This window comes from Bos mutus, chromosome 28, assembly GCF_027580195.1.
Source record: "Bos mutus isolate GX-2022 chromosome 28, NWIPB_WYAK_1.1, whole genome shotgun sequence".
NCBI lineage: Eukaryota > Metazoa > Chordata > Mammalia > Artiodactyla > Bovidae > Bos > Bos mutus.
This window is the reverse complement of record NC_091644.1, coordinates 43,946,013-43,964,311: the sequence shown is the minus strand read 5'-3', so window position 1 is coordinate 43,964,311 and position 18,299 is coordinate 43,946,013. Positions and strand designations below refer to the sequence as shown.

Genomic DNA, 18,299 nt, shown 5'->3' with positions numbered 1-18,299 from the left:
ACAGTAATGATACAAAGAATGGGGGGAGAGATTCATAACATTTTACTGTTAGATACCTGTGCTGTAAAGCAGGATATTGTTGTCTGAAATTAAACTTGGATTATCTGTAATAAAATGTAAAAAAGGGAGAAAGTGGGATCATGTAAAATGCTTAATTAAAACTACAAAAGGCAGACAAAGAGTGGAAGAGAAAAGGACACAGAACAAAGAACAAGAGCAAGGAAGAGACAAGAATAACAAACACGGCAGACATTGGTACAATGTCTATAATAATTACTTTACATTGTCAGGATCTAAAAACACCAGTTAAAAGACAGACTGTCAGAATGATTAAAAAAAACAAGCCCCAACTACCTACATGTTGTGTACAAGAAATCTACTTTAAAGACACATATAGATGAAAAGTAAAGGGATGGAAAAAAATACTAGTCAAAAGATGGCAGGAGGAGCTGTATTAGCTCAAACAGAACAAACTTCACCCCAAGAAAAGTTACCAGGAATAAAGAAGGGAAATACATAAGATGACATAATAATCCTTAATGTGTGTGTGCCTAACAAGAGCATTAAAACACATGATACAGAAACTAAGAAACCTGCAAGGAGGAACAGAATACATAGGTCAAAGAACAAATCTTAGTGAAATTAAAAAATATTCCGAATCAAATAAGAATGAAAATACAAGTTACCAAAATTTGTGCAATGCAGTGAAATCAGTGCATGAGAAGAAAATGACAGCACTGAATACAATCTGGAAAAGAAGAATGATTTGAAATTAATCATCTAAGCTTCTACCTCAGAAAACTAGAAAAGGAGAATAAATCCTAAGTAAACAAAAGAAAATAAATAATAAAAATTACAAAGCTAAGAAATGGGAAAGAATTCTAAAAACTGGTTCTTTGAAAAGAGCAATAAAATCAATAATCCTCTAGTCAGGCTACCTATGAACAAATGAGAAAAGACACAAATTAGAATGTCAGAAATGAAAGAGGGTACATCAATATACACATCCTGTGGACGTTAAAAGGAGAATAAAGGAATACTACGAACACCTCTATGCCTGCAAATTTGATAACCTAGATGAATGGACCAATTTCTTGAAAGACATAATCTCCAAAACTAAGACAAGAAAAAATAGGCAATTTCAACAGGCCTGTATCTATCTTAAAAATTGAATCAATAGTTACTAACCTCCTATAACAAATGGCACTAGACCCAGCTGCATTCATTGCTGAATTCTGCCAAACATTTAAGGAAGAAACTATACTAATTCTCTACAGTCTCTTCCAGAAGATAGAGGCAGAGTGAATACTTTATTTTATGAGGCCAGTGTTAACCCTAATAACAAAACCAGACAAACACATTACAAGAAAAAAAAAATCAAACCAATACTTCTTATGAATAAGTTGAATCCAACAATGTGTAAAAAAGAACTGTACACAATGACCAAATATGATTTATCCCAGGTATGCAAGTCTGGTTCAATATATGAAAATCAGTTAATGTAATCTACCACACTAAGAAGTTAAAGAAGGAAAATCCCATGATCATAGTTACAAATGCAGAAAAAGCATGTGATCAAATTCAACACTTGTTCATGATAAAACTTTTCAGCAAACTAAGAACAGAGGGGAAACTTCCTCAACTTGATAAAGAACATCTAAAAAAACCTTCATCTAACATCATATTTAATGGTGAGAAACAAAAAGCTTTCCTTCTAAGATCAGGAACAGGGCAGGAATGTCTTCTCTCATCACTCCCTTTTAATATCATACTAGAAGTCCCAGCTAATGCAGTAAGACAAGAAAACAGAACAAAAGATATAATACAGATTGAGAAGGAAGAAATAAAACTGTCTTTGTTTGCAGGTGACATGATTGTCTATGTAGAAAAATCAAAAGAATCAACAACAAAAAAAATCCCTGGAACTGTTAAGTAATTGCAACAATCCTTGCTATAATTGCAGGATATACAATAAATACACAAAAGTCAATCACTTGCCTATAGTAAATGAACAAGCAGAATTTAAAATTAAAAGCACAATACCATTTACATTGGTGCTAAGTCGCGTCAGCTGTGTCTGATTCTGTGCGACCCCATAGATGGCATCCCACCAGGCTCCCCCGTCCCTGGGATTCTCCAGGCAAGAACACTGGAGTGGGCTGCCATTTCCTTCTCCAATGCATGAAAGTGAAAAGTGAAAGTGAAGTCGCTCAGTCGTGTCCGACTCTTAGTGACCCCATGGACTGCAGCTACCAGGCTCCTCCGTCCATGGGATTCTCCAGGCAAGAGTACTGGAGTGGGGTGCCATTGCCTTCTCCCACCATTTACATTAGCACCCTCAAAATAGAGATACTTTGGTACAAGTTTAACAAAATAGACACAAAAATTTATATGACCAAAACCAAAAAACTCTAATAAAAAAATTTAAAAAGAACTAAATAAATGGATAGCTACTCCATGTTCATGGATTGGAAGACTCAATATTGTCAAAATGTCAATTCTTACTAACTTGATCTGTAGACTCAACACAAACCAAATCAAAATCCCAGCAAGTTATTTTGTGAGTACCAACAAATTCTAAAGTGTATATGAAAGGCAAAACAAAAAACCAGAAAGCCCAACACAAGATTAAAGGGAAAGAACAAAATCAGAAGACTAACATTATCCAACTTCAAGATTAAATCTAAAGGGAAAGTAGTATCGGAAAGAATAAACAGATAGATCTTTGGAACAGAGAAGACAGCCCAGAAACAGACCCACATAAATACAGTCAACTGATTTTTGACAAAGGAATAAAGGCCACAACAAAACAACGATGGCCTATTCAGTAACTAATACTGGAACTACTGGACATCCGTATGAAAGGAATAAAAATCTAGGCACAGACCCTACAACCGTAAACTCTTCTCAAAAATTAACTCAAAATGGATCACAGGCCTAAATATGGAACACAAAATAATAAAAATCCTAGAAGATAACACAGGAAAAAAAATCTAGGTAACCTTGAATATGGCAATGACTTTTTAGTTATATTGAAGGTATACTCTGTGAAGGAACTGATAAAGCTAAACCTCATTAACTTAAAACTTTCTGCTCTGAGAAAGACACTGTCAAGAGACTAAGAAGACAAGCCACAGACAGAGAAAGTGTTTGCATATTATATATCCAACAAAGGACAATTATCCAAAATACACAGAGAACTCTTAAAAGTTAACGTTAAGAAAATGAACAACCCAGTCACAATGTGGGAAGAAGACCTGAACAGACATTTCCGCAATGAAATTGTACATGTGACAAATAAACATATCGTGGCTCTAGTGGCAAAGAACCCACCTGCCAATAAGCTATCACTTCCAACCTATTAGAAGGGCCAGACTAAAAACCGGGGACAATACCAATTGCTGGTGAGGGTGTGGAGTGACAGGAGCTCTCACTCACTGCTGGCGGGAGTGCAAAATTGTACAGACACTTTGGAAGACAGTTTGGTAGTTTCTTATAAGTGTATTCCTGCCATATGATCCTTGTATTTACCCAAATGAATTGAAAACTTATGTCCACACAAAAAAAATTGAACACAGATGTTTATAGCAGCTTTATTCATAACTGCCAAACTTGGAAGCAACCACGATCTCCTTCTGAATGTCCTTCCTAGCTGAATGGATAAATACATTGATACATCCAGACAACAGAATACTATTCACAATAAAAACAAAAGGGTTATCAAGCCATGAAAAGACATAGATAAACGCTCAGCGTATGTTACTAAGTGAAAGAAGTCAATGTGAAAAGGTTACATACTATTTGATTCCAAGTATGACATTCTGGAAAAGGCAAAAATCATGGAGACAGTAAAAGGACCAGTGGTTGCCAGGGCTTGGGGGAAGGAAGGATGACTAGGCAGAGCAGAGAGGATTGTTAGGGCAGTGAAACTAGTCTATATGATCCTGTAGTGCTGCATGCATGGCACTGAATATAGAACACCATGCTGCTGCTGCTGCTGCTAAGTCGCTTCAGTCGTGTCTGACTCTGTGCGACCCCATAGACGGCAGCCCACCAGGCTCCCCCGTCCCTGGGATTCTCCAGGCAAGAACACTGGAGTGGGTTGCCATTTCCTTCTCCAATGCTTGAAAGTGAAAAGTGAAAGTGAAGTCACTCAGTTGTGTCCTAGTGACCCCATGGACTGCAGCCCACCAGGCTCCCCCGTCCCTGGGATTCTCCAGGCAAGAACACTGGAGTCGGTTGCCATTTCCTTCTCCAATGCATGAAAGTGAAAAGGCAAAGTGAAGTCGCTCAGTCGTGTCTGACTCTTAGCGAGCCCATGGACTGCACCCTACCAGGCTCCTCTGTCCATGGGATTTTCCAGGCAAGAGTTCTGGAAGTCCTAAAATAAACTACGGACTTTGGGTGATTCTGATGTATCAGTGTTGGTTCACTGATTTTAACAAATGTCCCATTGTCGGGGGGGCGGTGCTGATAGTGGGAGTGCCTGTGTATGGGGGCGAGGAGTATATGGAAACGTCTGTACACTCTGCTCAGTTTTGCTGAGAACCTAAAACTGCTCTAAAAAAAATAAAGTTTGTTTAAAAATAATCAGTGAACTGATACATACCATCGTTTCTTTTTTTTAATTCTATTTTTTTTTTTTAAGAAATTTTGGTCACCTCCCAGTAAAGTCATTTCACAAGGCACTTAGGGCTTGAAGGAAGGCAGGAGAGTGCTGCTCTAGGGTAGTGTCTCCACTGCCTTGCGAAATCCATTCTCTACCCGACAGGAGACTTGCTCCAAATGCCACCACATCCAGCTCATTCACTAGGGGCAAGACAGGTCCGCACCCCACCCCCCAGCCCCCACCAGCAGCCCAGGCTGGCCTGGCCCTGGAGGCAGCTGCAGTACCTGGAGGGAGGGTCTCCATGCTGTGTGCCTTCTCATCCCCGTTGCTGTGATGAAGGTCTTTCTTTTTAATTGGGTCAATGTCATTCCAGTCCTCCTGGGAGAGAAAAGATACCAAATGAGTTGACAGGTTCCTGGAGCACACTTCCATTCATCAGGTCAATAAACAGTGAATCTTTCTAGGCAAGTGGACGGTGGGGACACAGCAAGGTGACATCTCCCATCTACAGGATCGCACCCCAGACCTGCTCAGTGGTGGAGACCCAAGGACAGAAGTGTGGGACCTGCTTTTCTTTCTCCATTTGCTATGTATAACACTTATGTATTGAAAGAAATACTCTGGAGACTTCGGGAGGGTGGAGAAGGGAGACAGGGAAACTAGATTAAATAAGAGAATTCAATAGTGGCTAAATCAAAGCCATTAAAATCAGGGTAGCTCTCAGGATGCTTTCTACAGCTTAAGGGTACCATAGGATCAGAGTCTCCCTTGGGCAACTGAACCAGGCTCAGAGGTTATTAAATGATTTCTGTAATTCTACTGAATAATAGTGGAGGGAGGGGAAAGGATGGCCGGGCTTTCCTTTTGGCTAATAGGGCTACAAATTAAGGGCTTAATGTAAAACCAGATGATAGAAGCTCTAGCAGAATTTATTCAACTCATCTGCGCAAACAATTTACTCTAATCTATCAATATTAATCAAGCTAAATAACAACCTCATGACCACAGAGCTAAATTTATTTTTCAACCACTTGGGACCTGATTTCTGTGAATACCATAAGGTTTCTGTATACACCCCCAAATCAGCAATACCCCATGGCTCGTAATCCTCCCACACAGACAGACATCTGTGGGCCAAGCCATCATCAACTGGCCATTTCCCCAGCAGATGCTATGAGGATGCCGTCTCCCTCAGGGGAAACCCAGCCTGTCTTGCTTGGATTTGTTCAGCCAGCATTCCTCCAGCCAGCGAGGACTGTGTGACCGCTAGACACATTTTGGCTCTAAACAATGTAAAGTGAGATCTGCAGAAAGAGTAATTCTCAGGGGCTGGGCCAAATCAGACATGTTTCCCTAAATGCAACTGGCTCTGCCAGTAAGCTGCATTTTTACTCAAAAGGTAGAATAGAGTAATTGAGCCTAAGCCTCCTCCTCTAGAGGCCAGCTTGTCCTTCAGTTGCTTTTGAGGTTTAATGAAGCTGGTTTATCCCAGCAAAGGAGGGATCGTGGGGGAGGAACGTACCACCCACTTATCACAAGGCCTTCTCAGGCCTCCAAGTGCTATGACTTTTGAAGATCCTAGCTTCCCTTGTGGCTCAGCTGGTAAAGAATCTGCCCGCAATGAGGGAAACCTCGGTTCGATCCCTGGGTTGGGAAGATCTCTTGGAGAAGGGAAAGGCTAACCACTCCAGTATTCTGGCCTGGGGAGTTCCAAAGACTGTATAGTCCGTGGGGTCTCAAAGAGTCGGACACGACTGAGTGACTTTCACTTCACTTCACTTCAGCCCACTCTGTAATGTATGAATTAAAATGCATCCGGACCCCGTCTGAGCTTCCCAGGTGGCGCTAGTGGTAAAGAACTCGCCTGCCAACGCAGGAGATGTAAGAGACTAAGAGACGGAGGACTGATCCTTAGGTCAGGAAGATCCCCCGGAGGAGGGCATGGCAATCCACTCTAGTATTCTTGCCTGGGGAATTCCATGTGACAGAGGAGCCTGGCAGGCTACAGTCCATAGGGCTGCAAAGAGTTGGACACGACTGAAGCAATTTAGCATGCACAGCGTGTACTCCATTTAAATACTTTTTGCTGCAAAAAAATTTTTGAAGGATATTTATATTTTGACTTTTGAGATTACTTGGTTATAAATAAACTTTCAATTTACTATTGGCAAAGATTTCAAGACAATCTTGGCAACTGCCAGGGAGAGAGAGAATCTGACCTCTCTCTGCCTTCACAATATAAAGAGACATGTGAATACCAAATCCAGCAAGTAATGAAGCTACCAGAATCATACTGTGTAGACTTTTAATTAATTAAGCTTTATTAATTTTTGTTTTGTAGCTTGCTGGTAGCATTTTGTGGCTAATAACTTTTTCCACAGGCATCTGGCCTACTACACACACTGGCTAACCACTCACACCATTTAACCTTGCACTTGAATAAAATCAAACGTAAACAACAACAACACGTGAATTGCTGCTGGTGGGGCCCCCATGCTGTGATGTTCACCAAACCAACATCTGTAAGTCAATCATCCATGTTTTCTCAGAAAATAAACGTCATCTTCTTCACACTGACGAGATTGACTAGTCTGTATGTAAAACTCCCTAACCTGTGTCTACTCTTCCCCGCTTCATCCCAGCCAGGTGGCAACGAACCAAGCCCACCGAAGAACTGAGGCCAAAGATGAGGGCCGACTATATAACGAGGGCACCGCAAATCCCAGCAGGTGACGGGATGCTGAGCACCACGGATGAGCACCTACTCGCCAGGCACTGCACGAGGATACTTTGTCATCCTGGCAACAAGTCTGCCGTTTCATTAGTCCTATCCAACAACAGGGCACAGAAGATCAGAGAGGTTAAGCACACTGTCCAGGTTACACAGCGGGCAAGCAGCTCAAGTCGGCCCTTCAGAAAGCGGGAGGGGATGGCCGGCCAGGGCCCAGTTGGAACCAAGTTACAAGAGCCCGATTCTCACAGTATCACAAAAATCCAAGAATACGTTTCTAGGGAGTCATCCACAAAGGACTGTTCGGTCCTGCTGCTGCTGCTGCTGCTGCTAAGTCACTTCAGTCGTGTCCGACTCTGTGCGACCCCATAGACGGCGGCCCACCAGGCTCCCCCGTCCCTGGGATTCTCCAGGCAAGAACACTGGAGTGGGTTGCCATTTCCTTCTCCAGTGCATGAAAGTGAAAAGTGAAAGTGAAGTCGCTTAGTCATGACCAACTCTTTGCAACCCCATGAACTGCAGCCCACCAGGCTCCTCCGTCCATGGGATTTTCCAGGTAAGAGTACTGGAGTGGGGGTGCCATCGCCTTCTCTGGTTTAGTCCTGCACTCAAAGTCAAAAAGTACAAATCACCACATTGACTACCTGCTCCTAGAGGAGGGTAAGGAGGGCGAGGAGGGGACAAAGAGGAGGGAGAGGGGAAGGGAAGAGGAGCACTTTGGCCGCTAACACTCACAGGGCACTTGCTAGGGGCTGAAGCCCATCCTAGACCCTGCCCACGTGTCCATCCTCAGTCTCAGTCTACTGATGAGAAAGAAGGCTGAGGCACCAATCATGGAGTCAGAGCACACTGCAAGGCTGGAGTCTAGCCCAGAGCTCAGTCTCAAACCTCCCCGTGCCCCACCCTTAGAGAAGACAGCTCCCCTCTACCACCACAACAGTCAAAACTAGAGAAAAACAGTGCATTTCCTATTCCCCTCAGGACATGACAGGGCACTGAAAACTCCTCTCAGTCGGGCTGGCCCATTAGAGCCACTGGCTGAGATGACGCCCACACGACCGTCTACCGCAGGGCTGCCCATTCACGGCCTGTCGCCACCCCGTGTTGTTGCTGGACATTTGGGAAGGGCTGAGGGCAACCCACTCCAGTACTCTTGCCTGGAGAATCCCACGGACAGAGAAGCCTGGTGGCCTACAGTCTATGGGCTCGCAGAGAGTTGGACACGACTGAAGCGACTTAGCACACACAGCACGAGGGTGCAGGGACACCCACCCTGGGCCATCATGACCCGTGCCTGGGGCCGCTGCCCCTCAGCAGAGTCCAGACCAGACCCCACAAGAAAAACGAGGAAACAGAATGACAGGGAGGAGATTTGAGACTTGTGTTGTGGAAATGTCACTCTGGCTGTGATGAGGGAGGAACTGGAGGGGGTGGGAGACGGGCCCGGAGGCCAGAAGGTGAGGCGGCTGGGGTGGGGGCACTGCTGGGGGGCCGCAGGTGGGAGGGAAGTGGCACAGGGGACAGTCATCCACAAGACACATGGGGAAGTCATTAGGGCAGGGCAGGGCTGGCACTAGGAAGGAAGAGGAGGCTGTCCTGGAGATGCTGGGTTACCCCAAGACACCACAAGCAGGAAACAAGATGGGAGGAAGGCGACCAGAGTGAGGACACAGTCCAGGGTGGCAGGAGAGGCTGGCATGCCAGGGACAGGCCAAGACACATGGCGTGCTGAGATGAGGCCTGGCCTGTGAGCCAGAGCCCCGGGTTCTGGCCACGGTTTTGCTTTGCTGCTGGTGGGGTCTGAGTAAGAAGCCTGCCTCCTCGAAGATGGGGATGTGGGGCCAAGGCACTGGAGGGCCCCTGGGAGTCCCAGGGAACAGACCCAGGTATGAGCACTTGATCACATGTCCTGCCTATAATCCACTAATGGCCAATACCTAAAAGCAACACAGGCCCTTCCAAGGCAAAGGACGGGGTGGTCTCCGGCACATTTCATTGTACCCACAGCACCCAGCACGGTGGTGGTCTTAGGGTAACTGCTCAATAATAAATGCAATCGAAAAAAACCCTCACTCTATTTACTCAGATTAATTTTACTGGCTTTGCTCACTTTCCAGAGGAAACCTTTCATTACAACCATCCCCCTCATACGTTTACACATATCGTAAGACATACACACATCAGTGGAGGCTCTATTTAAAAACAGAAACGCACTGAATATAATCAGAGCGGCTCCTTCACCCAGGATCTGCTGGTATCCAGGATGTGTCACCGGTGATCTGTGTTCTGTGTTAAGAGAAAATGACGCACGGACAGACAGATCCTCTTTGCAGTGACAAGCATAAACTGCTCAGGTTAGTGGAGTAATGATGTGGTTTGATGCTGGCTGGGTCAACAGTTGCAGAGAATCCAAAGCCTGTGATCCGACCCGTAAGTCTGCTTTTATTTCCCAGGATGCAGCTCCATCTCTGCTGTGCTCCTCCTGCCTGAAGAGGGATGCTGACACTGACTATGTAATGACTCATCCACACACGAAGACGCTGCAGATACATGCACACCAGGCGAGCTTGCTGGTTCTAAATGAAAGCGACATTCTGTCAGGAAATGTGACCCAAGGACCAGGATTCTCTGCTGACCCGACTGAGGGGATGCCACTGGCCCCGCATGACTTCATCGTTTGGATGAAGCCTTGGATACACTCACATGCAGCCCCAGAAAGATGCGGAAAGCACTGACCAGGGCACTGAGACTCTCTCCCTTTTCAGATGGCATTTGGCCAGATACTGCATACACTAACTCCTGCCCTCCTCACTGACTTACCTGGCAGGTAGTTATTACTATTACATACTTGAATTTGGTTAGTTTTCAGTCCAAAAGCTCAAGGTATGCATTACCTTGAGAAGCAGTCTATTGCCTGAAACACAAGTGGAATTAAATCAGGCCAGGAGTGAGATCAAATGAAAATAAACAACTGAAAAATGTCTATTTATCTACCATAATTAAAGAGTATGGCAGCCAAAATCCATCCTATTTCTAAGTAGATAAAGGAGCAATGACTTTTAACAAAATGACATTAGTTTCAGAAACAGTAAATCCAATAGGTTGGTTTGTTGAATAGTTATGAAAATTAAGGATAAATAGGCTTAGCTATTAAAATAACTTTCTGCACTTTATTTCCAATGTGATCTGTCTCTGTTTCAAAATAAGAGGAAATAAATAAAACGTGGGCTTGGTGTTTGCCTGAGACAAAGTGTCAGTCTTGGTGGTGGGGGGCTGGGCCAAGGGGGAGCAGGGATGGGGGCTTGGACAGAGGTGGGAAGCAACCGTCGGTGTCGGGGCACAGCCAGAGTCAGGCGACCCCTGAGGCTCAGCAGACAGCCATCACCTTGCTAAGGGCCCTAGGCCAGCCCTCATGTCCCAGGTGAGGGGACAGCCAGAAGGGTGGGGTGACTTCTTGTTGTTACCAGCCACTGCCAAACAGATCCCCTCAAAACTTAGTAACTTAGGAAAAAAACACTTAATACCTCACACACCGTCAGAAGGCCAAGGATCTGTCTGCTTCTGGCCCACAGTCTCTAACGAACCAACATGGCAGCCGGGGCTGTGGCCATCTGAAGGTCAGACGGGGCCCAGCGCTGCATCCAGGGAGCGAGCTGGGGGGGGAGAGGGGCGGGACAGGGGACCCCGGCCCAGCCCGGGAACCGCATGCAGTCACAGCTCCTGGTCGTCCAGGAGAGGTGAGTCAGCAGTTCAATCCACACTCCAGAGGGGGGCCCAGACCCCTTCTGAGCGGAGGCAGGCACAGATGAGGCCACTTCCCACGGACGACAGCACACTGCAGCACCGCAGCGGCCACGCGCACGTGCAAGGCTGTGCCGCGAACTGTCACTCCACCGCACGCTGACCTCTTCACCACCACCCAACACACAGACTATTCCCCCATGGTAACATGTGTGAATTATGAACCACCACCAAAACAAACACGCCTATACATACAAGACCAGATAACAAAGAATAAACGTATATGGCTAAACCATCAAAGGCAGCCTTCGTAAAGTTTAAATGCCTAATGCAACATTTGTTACAAAGGTAAAAGTATCACTGGGGAGGAAAAAGAGAAAATAAACAGGTTGTTTTCACTCCCTCCTTACTGAAATACATTTTGTCACCATTAAATTCCTTCAGCTGACTAGACCGTATGCTCAGAGGCAGATCAAGTTACCAAAAATACCACCTGAAGGACTTCTTGAACCTTTTCTCATCAAATGTCTACTTTTCACTGTTATTTAATGACTGTTCAGTAATTGCCACCACCAGGAACACCATTCTAGTTTGGGGGGAAAAAAAGCCAGGTTACCAGATGTGTTAAAAAGATGTTCTATTTCCACAGCCCATTTCTTTCTTTCTTTTTTTTTTAAATTTTATTTTATTTTTAAACTTTACAATATTGTATTGGTTTTGCCAAATATTGAAATGAATCTGCCACAGGTATACATGTGTTTCCCATCCTGAACCCTCCTCCCTCCTCCCTCCCCATACCATCCCTCTGGGTCGTCCCAGTGCACCAGCCCCAAGCATCCAGTATCGTGCATCGAACCTGGACTGGTGACTCATTTCATACATGATATTATACATGTTTCAATGTCATTCTCCCAAATCCTCCCACCCTCTCCCTCTCCCACAGAGTCCAAAAGACTGTTCTATACATCAGTGTCTCTTTTGCTGTCTCGTATACAGGGTTATTGTTACCATCTTTCTAAATTCCATATATATGCGTTAGTATACTGTATTGGTGTTTTTCTTTCTGGCTTACTTCACTCTGTATAATAGGCTCCAGTTTCATCCACCTCTTTAGAACTGATTCAAATGTATTCTTTTCAATGGCTGAGTAATACTCCATTGTGTATATGTACCACAGCTTTCTTATCCATTCATCTGCTGATGGGCATCTAGGTTGCTTCCATGTCCTGGCTATTATAAACAGTGCTGTGATGAACATTGGGGTACACGTGTCTCTTTCCCTTCTGGTTTCCTCAGTGTGTATGCCCAGCAGTGGGGTTGCTGGATCATAAGGCAGTTCTATTTCCAGTTTTTTAAGGAATCTCCACACTGTTCTCCATAGTGGCTGTACTAGTACATTCCCACCAACAGTGTAAGAGGGTTCCCTTTTCTCCACACCCTCTCCAGCATTTATTGCTTGTAGACTTTTGGATCACAGCCATTCTGACTGGCGTGAAATGGTACCTCATAGTGGTTTTGATTTGCATTTCTCTGATAATGAGTGATGTTGAGCATCTTTTCGTGTGTTTGTTAGCCATCTGTATGTCTTCTTTGGAGAAATGTCTGTTTAGTTCTTTGGCCCATTTTTTGATTGGGTCATTTATTTTTCTGGAATTGAGCTGTAGGAGTTGCTTGTATATTTCTGAGATTAGTTGTTTGTCAGTTGCTTCATTTGCTATTATTTTCTCCCATTCTGAAGGCTGTCTTTTCACCTTGCTAATAGTTTCCTTTGATGTGCAGAAGCTTTTAAGTTTAATTAGGTCCCATTTGTTTATTTTTGCTTTTATTTCCAATATTCTGGGAGGTGGGTCATAGAGGATCCTGCTGTGATGTATGTTGGAGAGTGTTTTGCCTATGTTCTCCTCTAGTTTTATAGTTTCTGGTCTTACATTGAGATCTTTAATCCATTTTGAGTTTATTTTTGTGTATGGTGTTAGAAAGTGTTCTAGTTTCATTCTTTTACAAGTGGTTGACCAGATCTCCCAGCACCACTTGTTAAAGAGATTGTCTTTAATCCATTGTATATTCTTGCCTCCTTTGTCAAAGATAAGGTGTCCATAAGTGTGTGGGTTTATCTCTGGGCTTTCTATTTTGTTCCATTGATCTCTATTTCTGTCTTTGTGCCAGTACCATACTGTCTTGATGACTGTGGCTTTGTAGTAGAGCCTCAAGTCAGGCAGGTTGATTCCTCCAGTTCCATTCTTCTTTCTCAAGAAAGCTTTCACAGCCCATTTCTTAAGAGCACACTGCCAAGCTAAGAACAGAAAACTGCTAAGCAGTTTGCTTGAAAGCAAATTTTAAAGAGTGGATGTAGTTTTCTGTTGAAGACCTAGATCCCTACCCCCAGAACTCTCCCTCCAAAGTGATCACAGCATAACTGCAGAGTCCTTTAACTCTTCAGGTGGTGGCCCACCAGGTGGTGCAGGGAGCAGCCAGGCCTTCTCACCAGAGGATGAGGAAGCCGCTGATACAAGGAAATGTATCTATACCTTCTACCTCAGACCCAACATGCAACATGGAAACACCTCTATCCAAGCCCCTGAAAGGACATAACTGGCAGGGCCCCCGCAAATTGTTACATCATTTAAACTCTGAGTCCATGTTCACTGACAACATTTAACCTCCTTCTCCCACTATGAAGACCCAGTCTTTACTCCTCTTTTAATTATCCTACTCCAACCACTAAACTTCCTCCTTTCTGCCCATAACGAGCTCATTCTTGGACTTGTCAAAATATATTCATATGTTATTCATATGTTATCTCGTATGTTATACTCCCAAACCTGTGGTTGATGTTTAGTCTCTAAGTCATGTCTGACTCTTTTGCGACCCCACGAACTATATAGCCCACCAGGCTCCTCTATCTCATGGGATTTCCCAGGCAAGAACACTGGAGTGGGTTGCCATTTCCTCCTCCAGGGGAATCTTCCTGACCCAGGGATTGAACCCTCGTTTCCTGCATTGGCAGGTGGATTCTTTACCACTGAGCCACCAGGGAACCCCCCTTAAACATGTAACTTCAGCTTAATCATGAGAAAAACATCAGACAAACCCCAAATGAGGGATAGTCTACAAAATCTCTGACCAGGCCTCCTCAGAACTATCAAAGTCATCAAAACAAGGAAGGCAGGAAACCATTACAGCCCAGAAGAGCCTAAGGAGATACAATGACTAAGTGAAATTGGTACCCGGACAGGCTGTTGGAAGAGAAAGAGGACATTAAAGAGAAACTCAGGAAATCTGAGTAAAGTAGTTAATAACAACATTATCAATACTGGTTCTTTAATAATAAGGGAAACTGGTTATAGTTGGCATGGGAATTCTGTACTATGTTCCCATTTTTTCTGTAAATCTAAAATTGCTCTAAAAGTGTGCACATAGATCTTACACCTACATAAAAGGAAAATAATCACATTAAACACTCCTGTATTTATCAGTCATGTATTTCTAGGGTATCTGTCCATTTTAAATGGCTATGTTAAGCCCTCTCCACATCCTTCAGGGAACTAAGGTGTGAGTCAGCATTTCCTGATTTTAAAGCCAATTTTGTAACAAGACACACACCTAGGAGCAATCTATTTCACACCACAATCCTCTTCCAAAGCAATCACTCCCCTCCCCCGACCAAAGCACCAGGTGGCCCAGGGCAGAGGAAGCACAAGTAGGACTATTAACATTCCTTATTCCTCGAAGGAGTTTATGATGCAGGACAGCTCCTGGGCCAGGTCCTAAACATCCACGGAGTGGATGATGGAGCAGAGCCTACAGGTGAGCTGAGTGCCTGCCATTTACGGCCTCATTCTCTATCACGTGGGCTGAGCCCACCTCTTTCTTCTGTAAGCAGAGACAAACGGCTTCTCCTGTTAGGAGTCTGCACACAGCCCCTTCTTAACTGCTGCTTCTCTTCCTGTTCTTAACATTAGCTGAAGCAGAAAACTTGACTCAAAAATGTCTTTTTACAAAAAAAAAAAAAAATGAGTTTTAAAAAGATTTTCCCCCATGACTTATGTGTAAGTCAAATTTTTTTTTTAATGTTAAAAATAATTCCCAACAGATGAGGAAAAAAGTGGCAGGAGAGAAGTTACAGAAGCAACTGCCTGGCCAGCACCGAGCGGCACTGCAGTGAGCAGGGACACCCTCACAGGCCTCAGATCACTGCGCGCTCCCCTCCACCTCCAGGAGCCACACCATGCCACCACCCTTCTGTATGCTCACCTCCCCCACTGCGGCACCCAACCTCAGGGTCAATGCTCTAGAGGCAAAGGGGCTTCCCCACTTGTTTGGGCTCCCAGCTGGATGAGGGCGCATAGAACTGGCTGCAATACCACCTTGTAACCAGTAGGTGTCACCAGCCCGCACTTCATCCCCACCACTGGTCCTCACCCCAGGGGTCCCGGTCCGCTCAGTTCCAGGGAACCACCTGAGTCAGAACTGGCTCCAGGGAGCGATGACGGAGACCCTCCATGGACTCAAAATCTCGGGTCTGTTTTGAAGAGCGTCTGCAGGGGAAAATGTTATGTGAAGGACTCCAAAGGAACCCAGGGTTAGAAACTTAAATGGAAATTTTGTAATTAATTTTTCCCCCTTCTATAATCACAAATCATCGCGGAGTCAGAAATTCCTGGCAGTGAGCATGCGGGCACCGACTCTCTGGGTATCATTCATGGACGACCACCCCACAGGAACACGCAAATGCCCGCCAAGGTGGATACGGGGACTTGGGGGAGAGTCCTAGTTCAAGGACAATGTGGATGCTGACCCACTTCTCTTCTGTGATAATGAGAGTCAGAGACCTAGATGTGGGGAAAAAGGCAAGTGTGGGATAGTCAGGGGAGGGGAGGGAGCCTTCCCAGAGCTGCCCTGGGAGAGGAGAGGGAGGGGCGCCCAACACACACCCATGGCCAGGCCAGGGCCAGCAACCTGAAGGCGGGAGGAGTAGGTGTTTGAAGAATATTTGAAAATTCATATCAAGGTCGGCAGGTAAAATGAAGGTGACCACATGGATTAAAAAATAAATAAAACTAGTGGATGTGGCTAGAGGACCAGAAATACCATGTAGGATGCACATCTCAAAAGATGTATGTCAAATGCAACCAAGAAATAAACTCGTGAGCATCTCAGTGAGATGTGGGGAGACACTTGCTAAAGTTTCTAGCAAATGAGCAACAGTAAATGGAAACTGTATAGCATTTTTATTAATTTAAAATTTACATGTTCTCATTAACCTTCTCTCAATTTATAGTTCAATGGCTAACTGCCATGTGAGTATCACCCAAAGAGTTGGACACGACTGAGCGACTGAACTGATTACCCAAAACCTCCAGAAGGGCTGTGTCCTGTATCTATTTTTCTCAAAAGGTCTTTATTCATTTCAAATTCCTCTTTCAGAATGAATTTGTGCCAACAGCACACTCATGCCCCGTTAGCCCACTTCACAGACAAGTGACCCCTGGGAAAGGGGGTTCATGTGGTACTCTGGAGTCTGGATTCCATTTGAACCCGTTGTAAAATGTTGGTTTTGCCACAGCTCCAAGTTTTTTTCTACAAGAAGATTGAGACCACATTACAGAATCCAGATGGAGCACCCCTAATGTGAACAAGCTGTGGCAGGACTCTGCACAGAGAGACCCACCCCCAAGAGAAGCAGGGAAGCCAGCCTACTGGGCAGCTTCCAGGGGTGCTTGCTGTGTGCCTCTCCCGCTTATGTTCTGCATGGGGCAAGGTGCACAGCCCCTGCCAGGGACAGAGAGCTGGATTCTTTATCTCTGGCACACTTGTTTACACGTCCATTCTCTGCCTGGGATGTCTTCCGCAAGATTCCAGTATGTGTTATTACAACATGGGCTACAAATGTCTCACTATCTTATTTAAAAGGAAAAGGATTGGGTGTAAATTAGTTGAACTTGACTGGAAAGTAATTTGGCGCCATACATCAAGACAGGTTCTGGAAAGACACAGAACCGTTAAGCTGAGAAATCTCATTTCTGTGAATTTATACTCATGAACTAACCCAAAATAAGGAACAAATTTTATACATGCATGTTACAGCATTGTTCATAAAAGAAAAAAAGAAGAAACTTAAAATATTCACTGACAGGTTGGTTAAATTATGTCACAGCCCCTCAGAAGAATATTAGGCAACCATTAAGAATTATAAAGACCACCCAGTTATATGCAAAATGCATATAATACATTAAATGAAAACGCAGGAGACAAAATTTTACATATACAATGAAACAAACTATAAAAAAAAGTATCCATATAGATAAGCCTGGAATGAAATGCACTGAAAGAAACATGGTTGTGTTGAGAGTGGAGAATGATGAGTGTTGTCTCCATGTCTTAAACTTTCTGTCATATTATTAAATTACTTTCATGAATAATAAATTTTAATACAGGCATGTTTAGGTTGGAACTTGAAACCTACCCAATATTTCATATCAATAACGCATCAGGCCCACACCTGGCCTGAGGCCACGAAAGCTGCCCAAAATAGCACAGGAGCTGCTTCCAGAAACAGGTGTGCGCCTGGCCCTGCGTTCACGGTGTGTGGCTGAGGCACTACTCCAGAGCCCACGCAGGCCGCCCCTGCCCTGGAGTTGCGGAGGACGGAGAGGGCGTGCTGGCCTGGGCAGGGCTCGGCGCTGCCAGACTCTGCTCCTGCAGGCCTGCTGAGGGCCCAGCTCCTCGGGGTCCAGCCCTTTCCCTCTGAGTGTTTTTTCCCAAGAAACTGGTCAACAAAAGGCTGAACTGATCCTGTGTGCTTGCAGCCACAGCTGGCACTCATCTGTCACACAAAGGGGTAGCTGGACCTTCTCGTGAGTTCCCTGGCAACTACATGCAGAGACCACAGCCCATTGTTCTTCCAGGCCCGTCAGTGACTGTCCTGACAGAGGACACGGGGGTGGGAATCACAATGACAGGGGCGCCGCCCCCACAGAGCTGACGCTCACTGAGAGATCCCAGTTCACGGGTCCTAGGGCAGCCGTGTGCATGTGTCCCAGCCACTCTTCACACGCCCTTGAGGAGCAGGGTTAACGTCCACGGTGAAAAGCAAGAAACCTGAGAACCAAAGAGACTGAATCAAGAGCATGGAGCCAACGGGTAGTGAAGGCACGAGAGTTCACACTCTGTCCACGAGGCCAGGCCAGCCCTGGGTGGTCTGACCATCCCCTGCCC

The 18,299-nt window shown here is 45.0% G+C and overlaps 1 protein-coding gene across 1 annotated transcript in view; it reads right to left on the bottom strand.

The window, feature by feature from the left end:
• Positions 1-18,299, bottom strand: part of GALNT2 (polypeptide N-acetylgalactosaminyltransferase 2) — a 191,265-nt gene that overhangs the window by 86,060 nt on the left and 86,906 nt on the right. The window contains exon 2 of the mRNA XM_070364851.1: positions 4,894-4,987. Coding sequence (XP_070220952.1) covers positions 4,894-4,987 — 94 coding nt within the window. The remainder of the gene's footprint in view (positions 1-4,893; positions 4,988-18,299) is intronic.